The 8,678-nt window shown below is 34.1% G+C and overlaps 1 protein-coding gene across 1 annotated transcript in view; it reads right to left on the bottom strand.

Moving 5' to 3' along the window:
* Positions 1-2,874: 2,874 nt before the first annotated feature.
* LOC308189451 (uncharacterized protein C10orf67, mitochondrial) overlaps positions 2,875-8,678 on the bottom strand; it is a gene marked incomplete at its 5' end in the record, with an annotated part of 34,820 nt that continues 29,016 nt past the window's right edge. The window contains 3 exons of the mRNA XM_080579494.1: positions 2,875-3,042; positions 7,949-8,008; positions 8,099-8,202. Coding sequence (XP_080435620.1) covers positions 2,898-3,042; positions 7,949-8,008; positions 8,099-8,202 — 309 coding nt within the window. The 3' untranslated portion in view covers positions 2,875-2,897. The remainder of the gene's footprint in view (positions 3,043-7,948; positions 8,009-8,098; positions 8,203-8,678) is intronic.

The following is an 8,678-nucleotide window of genomic DNA, read 5'->3' as shown; positions in this document are numbered from 1 at the left end:
AACGTTTTCTTAAAGGCCCCCTCCAAGCCTCCTGGTCCTGTGTCTTGGACAACAGAATTGAGTTTCTGAGACAAATGTAAATTTGGAAATAAAAAAATTCTTCCTCCCCAGCCTCTAAAATCTCCTCCAATTGTACTCTAGGTGAGATAAAATAGTCACCTCCTTTACCACCAAGTGTAATAGATCCAAGTAACCATCCCTCTTCTCTTTAATTTCATGACTGTCTAGGCCTTCTGCATGGGGAAAAAATTTGATAAAGACAGACACTGAATTCACTTTCCAAAAACATACAGATTTTAACTCTTTTCTCATAGGCTCGGCAAAAAGCTAACTAGAACTAGGTAAAAGAAGATGGTTACTCAGAAGATGCGAAATACTGTGACATTCAACATATCTTTTTCTTCATGGTTGTCCTTATTGCTATTATTTATCTATCACTGCACAGTTAACACTAGCTGAAAAACAATAGAGACAATTAAATGTTTCCAGGACCAAAATTGTCCTGTGGATCAAATCTGCCAAAACAATCACCATACTCATGATATCTCTAACTCAACCCAAAATAAACGTAGTTTGTACATACAGAATCAGGATGCTTTTCACAAAAAAATGTTCTTTATTAAATTTATGTGAATTGATGGTTAAAATGGAAAGCTCAGACTATTTTTGTAACCTTGGTATCTTTTTTTGTAATTACCTATAGAAGCCTGAACAATATCTTATTCTCCCCTATTCACTACTTAAATATAATATAGACTTTTATGTTCACATTGTGTTAGATGTCAGAATTTTGAAAAATAATCCCAGTTGAGTGACATATATTTCTCATAAAGAGTATATCTGTGCTCACAAATCGGGTGTATAATTCTCCCTCCCCTGAAGTAATCTGATAATCCACCCACTGAGACTGAGGTATTAGGCTTAAAAGGAAGCAAGACCAGATAAACCATTATGGGTTGGACAACTGTACTGTTCCCTACTTTAGAATCCCATTCATTTCTCATTTACATCACTGTGGTCTCCCCATTTATTTTGGTATTAGATGAATTAGGCTTATATTGGTCTTGTTACTCACTGGGGCAATGTTATTTCAGTTTACGTTCATGTTGCAAACACAATGATTTATTTTTTTAAATTACATTGGCTTTAAAACTAAATATGTCTTGCTTTACACAAATATTTGTTATTGCATGCGTCTGACAACAAAAAATATAGAAGATATGAATATGTTAAACATTACAATCATATAAAATTCATTTAACTAATCATAATTCGTATTGTAGAAAAACAGGAAATTACATATATCTGTCTCTGTAGCAAGTCATTGTATGACATTGAGAAATTCTCTCTGAAACTATCTTCCATTATGCAAAGATAAATGTTGACTCTTGGATATATAGGAGTCTTATCTTATGCACAAAATTGTCAAAAATGCTGTCGTTATTTACTTCAGAACATGTTTAAAGGCATTTATGTTTAAAAAAAATACATACCAAAGTTGAAGGTGAACATAAACCAGCTTTGGATCCGTTCATACCTTTTGTATCATTTTCAATATAAACAGGGCAAACCATCTGTAAGTGAAATGCCACTCATATACTAAACATGTTTCAAGACAGTGTAGCTTAAGACATACAAGTGGTATGTAAGAAACCAATATTAATAAAAGGTTTTGAAAAGGATGCATTTTGTTGACTCATGTTGAGTATGGAATTGCAATCAGTGTATAATCCTTCCCAAATCAGAGGAATATGTTTTAGCTTGACTGTAGCTGAATTGCAAATCTTTTACATGGAGAGTTGAATATATTTGCAACTAAATTTAATATATGAATATATTTGATATATTTCCTTTATCAGGAGAATATCAATGGAAAATAATATTTTAACCTAGCATTTTGTTTGAGCATTCATTATGTTAGAGATGATAAACTCAAAACATTTTCAATTTGACAAGTTCCATTCGTCTTTATTCTCCCTGAAATTCTTTTTATGCTGTCAGAACAGCACAAAAGGGGACAAAACTCATACGACTCTGTATGAAGGAAATAAAAATAATTCTGTTTAAGACCAACTGCCACACAATAAATGAATTTTAAACATTTACACCTCTTATTTCTGTTTTGCCCAAATCCTTTTCTTAAGGGATTTTCTTAAGGGATCTCCAAGGCCAGTGTATTGTATCTCTAGCTTGCAAGAAGACAATCTGACCCGAGTTAGATACAATATGAAATTGTCCTAACCCAGGTCCATCCAAAGACTGAAGACCTTTCTGAAATATAAAAGATTTAAATTAAACCCAAAGGATTCTGAGTTACTGTTGCGTCTACTGCATTGATCCAGAAAGCAAGAAGTCTGTGCTAGTCCTCTACCTTAATCTAGAATATATCTTCCCCCTATTAAACTTCCCTGGAAGTTTAATGGAGGATGAAAATTTCACTCTCAGGTGTTGTGCCACTTGCATAAGAGGAAGATGGATAGCTTTTAACTTCATTAAGACTTCCAGTGAGAGTGCCCGCAGGACAAGAAACAGGCCAAACCTTATAGTTCCTGATCCTTCTACCTGCTATCAGGTGGGTACAAGGGGCTACAGTCTTAGTCTGAATTCACAAAGTGACTAAAAAAATTGACATTATGGTTCATTCATATGCTGCAGATGTATGTTATGTTAACCTAGTGATGTATTCCAGTATTTCAAGGTACTATATATATCAAGGTACTATTTACATGTTATTTGTACACACAAATTATGCACACAAGATTGCACTGCAGGCAGCTGAGTTAATCCAGCTTTGCCGATCTGCCTCTGTTAGATTTACCATTTTCACTATCAAATACGTTTGACGTTATGGTATCAGCTGGCTTTTATGTCTTGTTATATTAGAAAGGTCAGAACAACTAGCGATAAAAACCAAGCATTAAATAAAATAATCCAGTTGCTGTGTCTTTACTTACTGTTTCACCAAAAGATGTACATTTAAGTGCTATTAACTGGTGTTGCAGGGTCTGTCTAAGAAACATCTCGTCCTTAATCGCATGTAGGCTGAAAGGATTTTAACATGAAATGAACTTATATTATGTTGTCGTTCTTAAGAATTACAATACATAAAATTAAAAACATATTAAAATTGATCTTTTAAAGTAACAAAATAACTATAATGATGTAGAAATTTGATTGATATTGACTCCAGAGCTGGAAATAAAAGAGACTCTTAAATATAAATGGAGGATAGCAGTTATATAATAAATATGGATGGAGGATAGCCTCAAGCTACCTTGTACGATTGTTCATCATTGTGAATTCAATTTCAGAGCACTTTCACAAGCAGTGGCTTGTCCTAGGAGAGTCTTCCATTTAAAATAACATTGGAATCAGAAAGCTGTCCATATCTTGCATAGCCTAAAGTTCAACTTCTATTTCATAAATTTCAGCTGATCAAAAAACCCTGCAGCTGAGTTCCTCTTATTTAAGGAAAGCAAACAGTCTATAAATTACTACCCACTGCTGTGCCCAAATAAAATTTTGTATTCCCTCAGATTTTGAAAATGAGAAAGTTGATTTCACTAATAATGAGTGTTAAGTTTGACTTTTAACTCTCCTTACTAAATGCACTAACCTTTGCCTCTTCTGTGGCATATGTTCTAAAACTATTGTGTATGTCCTGTGTATATTATTTCTATAGGGTGTCAGGTATTAAATCTTCAATTCTGGTCATTCTACAGATGGTCATTCTTTGTAAAGAGTCCCTTGATATTTTATAATAAGGATGCAATGGTAAAATGCATTTTATCAATGAACATCAAGTATGCTTGTGAATATGGCATCTCTTTTGAGGTATGAATGTATGTTACTTTTCTAAGAAAAGAAACATGCAGTTTGACAATGAATGAATTGACAAATACACTCTGGTTTTAATTTGCTTTCATGCTACTGAAAAGATTGTGCTAATCACAACATAGCAGAAAACAAAAATAAAAGGCCATATTAAAATGAAAAAAATTATATATAAAAAAAATGTCAATAGTCTATTTCTTTAACAGGTATACACAGCTGTCATAAATAAATAATTTTACACAAGTACCACAAACACCATGATACAGGAGTAGGTTGAGTAACAGAAAACAATGCTCTCTAGCACAAGTTCAAAATAACCAGTTAGAGAAAATTTAGTTTTGTATCTTTTTCAGGCCTTAGGGGAAATAATTAAGCAAACACTATTGATCAGCAAAATTAGAACAAATAACCCATAAATGTTCGGCAAACCATGGGACACATATACATTAAAATACCATTAATATATTACATTAAGTATATTCAATTAAATGTATGAGTAAAGTAACAGAATCTATGCAGTGGAAAAATCTATGGAGGGGTAGAATGCACCCTTTGAATTTAAACTACTGTCCTTTTCCTGTCTGTAAATTTACTAAAACTTTAACCACAGAGTACTGATACTTTATCTAATCAATGAAAATTGCTACCTAATTTCTCAAGGTCCAGCTCATGAGGTAATTTGAACAGCTGTAATTTTTTTTCCTCTTTCTTTACAAAGAAAGGTATTAAACTGCTGAAACAAACCTTTTTAATTAAGGTAAGCTCAAAAAAAAAGTATTGGTTGATAAGAATTTTCTTTAAGTAAGGGTATTTAGTTTGGATGGTTTGGATTATTTTCCCTGGTATTTGTCATGAAAGTACAACTAGCAAAATACAGTCTCTTTTGCTTCAAAATAACCACAGAGAGTTCAGCTTCAGTTAAGTAATAACCAGAAGATGACTCGACATGATAATCATATTTGGTCCTATATGACTCAAGTCTTTGACATTTATAAAGATTTTTTAAAAAGCTTGTATCATCAAAATAATAAATAAATACAAAAACCATTTTACATTAACTAGCACCTTTCACAACAATTATACCAGAATGCATAAAGATATCAGAAAGTCTGGAGTTCTGTGCCGTGTTTGTGTCTGGTTACAAAACCAGAACTTCATGGGCATTTCAGCTACAGATAGTAAAGTTAAAAGAAGTAAAGGAAAACTTAAATGGATATAATTGTTAACAAAAATGAAAGAGAATTGACATTAAAAGGACCAATTAAACATATTTACATTCGATGTTCTCTAGAAATTCTTCATCCATCAGGATGCACAGGTATTGATGATATTCATAAAACACATAGAAGTTATTCTGGCCACAAGAGGGCTCACATATTTTTTATTTAAAATTTTAAAATATGAGTAGAATAAAATTATAATTTATGGCTATGTGAAGCTAAATTCATGAGAAAATAATTTGCACTTCTTTAATAAGCCATCAGAAAAAAATAAGCAAAAATAAAGATGTTCCTATAGACTATGTGTATCTCACCAGTAATTGGCTTTTTATCAAAAGTAATACATTTCTATGATAGTACTACAATTAGCTATATATAAAATGCCAAATACATCTCCTATTTAAGCAAGTAATTTTAATGGTCTCTGCTAAAAAATCCGCTAGAACCAACCTATTTAGGTAACACAGTAAATACCCATTAAGATAGACCCGAGTAGATAACAATAATAGAAATTTGTTTTTCTACAGAGACTTGCATTATTACTAAGAACACTGATAACACTGTCATTATATTATCGTTATATCAACATAATGCATTCTCACAATTTTTAGATGAGAGGATAACTTGGGGCCTAATTCAATGAATAATTAACAAGAAACTCTCCACTGACCTTAGAGGTATTGTATCAAACTGCACAAGCACAAAGTACAGTACAGTTTGATGTGCAATGGATGTACCTTCATTACAGTTCACCATTTGTAGGACAGGAATTACTGTATTTCCACACCTTTGAGCAATGTTTTGGAGATTAAAAAAAAAACAACAAAAACAAACAAACAAAAAAAAAAACAAAAAACAAAAAACAAAACCAACCAACCAACCAACCAACCAACCAAAAAAACAGCAAAAGAACTGTCCAAAATACAGTAGAATGTGCAGTTGGAGGCAAATTTTATACTCTAAAATATGGTATCAGTCCAGTTGGATTTGATACGAGCTTGAAATTCTGAAAAAAAAATCTCAGAAAGAATAAATACAGTGTTTACAAGGTTAGATAGATTCCTTCCGGACTCTCTAAATTTGAAATTAGTTTGTCTGATTCATCCCTAGAATAGTAGCAAAGATATCACCAAGAACTTCTTAAGGTCATCCAGCATCTGCTAGGGCTCTCATATTCTGCCATACTAGGCAACATACGCAAACTACTTTTGGCTACAAATCCTGCAGTTTCCACATCTTATCCCAAAGCTTTCAGACTCCAGTTCCTATGTTCTCAGTAGGGACTGAAAGCTCTGACAACTCTTGCTGGAAGTGAGACTACCGAGGTTTTCCACCCCAAGTGCTGTGGAGTTCAGTCCTAGTAAATCCTGCTTGTTTCTTCAGAGACTAAAAATCCTGAGTGGATGTCAATACATTGGATACACGCTACTAAATATTTTTCTGGATGGAGAAAATCACAGCCCAGAAAGATGCCACACAACTTGTTGACCACACTGATCAGTACTAGTGCCCTCCAGAGAGGACTTGTTACATTCATATGGGTCCATATTGGTCCCATGGGACACTACTGTGGATTTTAGATATTCTTAATCTGTAGTTTTCTACCTAAAATAGCACTGAACTACATCATGGCCTATGAAAATGGTGTCAAACAAATATGTTGCATACGTGCAGCCTGATGTTATGTGGGCGTATTTGAAAACTCAAGTGTTCTAGAGATAGAAGCAGGGGACTGCACAATGCTGAGTGAGCCAAACCTAGTGCCGTCTAATCTGTACTGCCTACAGGAAACAAACAAGCACCAGAACTGCTCTAGGGCTTTATCTTGATGAAGTGGTTGCTTTAATCCAAGTGAGTGAAGCAGTAGACATACACTGAGGCTGACTGGGAACCAAGACCCAAGGAGTGATGTGGGTATCTGCACCATTAAAAATTCTTGGTCAGTGTAGATGTAGTCGTAGCACACCTGGCTGTTCAAGTGTTACCTACCCTAGAAGCACCATAAGGCTTTTCCAATTAACAGGATTTGTGCTAGAACCAGCTTTAGACTAAGGGAATTCATAGCTTTTCCAAGGTTTTCAACTTCAGTCACAACTTCATAGCAAATCAGGAAGCTATGTCGTGAGCAGTTGTGCTGGAGCTGTGTGACCCAGAAGCACAGTTCTCAACAGGTCTCCGTGACTGAGCAGCGCTCCATGGGACCCTTAGTGTTCACTGGCTGGAAGTTCATTACATTTGACAATGAGAAAATTTGTGAGTTTCAGCAAATCAGCATGTTTCAGCCCAAATACTTCAGAGTGCAAAGAAGGAAGATGAAGATTGTAGAGATTGTAGAGAGGCTGGATATAGCAAAGAAGACCATCTGAGTAAAAGTGTATGTTTTAAAGAAAACTGCAACTGCATGAAAAAACAGATTAAAGCACTGTTAATCTGGGGTAGAGAAAAGGAAGTGACAGAAAAGTGTGAAACAAGGGAGATGAAAAAGATTGCTGGGAAAAAGGAGCATTAGGAAAGAAGACACAGAGAAACAAATTGGGTAATGAACCAGAGTATTAACAGCTTAAAATCTCATTCAAGCCTGCCAGAGAAGGCAGGCTTAAAGAAACATGTAATCTAAAAGCATGAACACCAGTTCAATTTTTAAAAATGTTGAGTACTATTAACAAAATCATGCAAAATTACCTGCCTGAAGTGTTTATGGTTGTTACAAGCAGGTGAACAAAATTATTGCAGTTATTTATTTTCAATTTTTAGACTTAGCTATTATGTCCCCAGATGTTAATGACTAGGTAACTGGACAATATATTTAACTACTTTCATTTTCATGAATATAATTTGCAAAGTCTATAGACCTTTTTTTTATAAATGTGATCGATGGAGTTATAATACTAAACCTGTTTTGTAGAATCTGGAATTTCTTTTTCCATATCATATTACATTGCTCAACTTCCTTTCTAAGATAGAAGAAAGCATAAAAAGAAGTAGTTAAATGTAGGGGCTTCTTAAATGTCTTCAAAGCCCATCTTAAAAATATTGGCTACTACCTTGCTGTGGTTTGCCTTTCTTGACCTTTATATTTCTTCAGTTTCTCATTTTCTGCAGTCAGGGTCTTTTCAGCAGCTTGCTGCTCAGGTGCTACGCATGTTATCTAAATGTAAGTAAAACACTGTTTATTTTCTTAGTCAACTTTGTAAAAAACAAATACAAAGTTTTGCTCATATGCAGTGCTGTTCTTGGGACAAGTTTTCCTATTTTGGGCTGTTTGATATTTCCAGTACTCCATTAAAAAAAAAAAAAAGGGTCTTATAACCTAAATTCACAGTCGGCTCATTTTTTCATTTGTTTCTAAGGGCTGTGACAAGCAATATTTTGGCAACTGTAACAAAAACAGCACTGTGGGTATATAAATGCAATCTTGTCCTCCATTTATGTGTCTGAACCTCATCTTAACTGCTATCAGTGGTAAAATTACTGTTGCCTTAAATGGAGGAGTATTCAAGACCTATCACTACAAATTTTCCATAGCAAAACCAGCAGCGTGTGGAAATACACGGTCAAGAAATTAGAACGAAGAATTGAACTCTTGATTCTTAGACCTAACCCTGATTTTCATGATTGTGTCTA

The sequence above is a fragment of the Anser brachyrhynchus genome, assembly GCF_964034855.1.
Source record: "Anser brachyrhynchus genome assembly, chromosome: 2".
In the NCBI taxonomy this organism is placed as follows: Eukaryota; Metazoa; Chordata; class Aves; order Anseriformes; family Anatidae; genus Anser; species Anser brachyrhynchus.
Note: the sequence above shows the minus strand (reverse complement) of the source record. Positions and strands in the feature narration are given on the sequence as shown.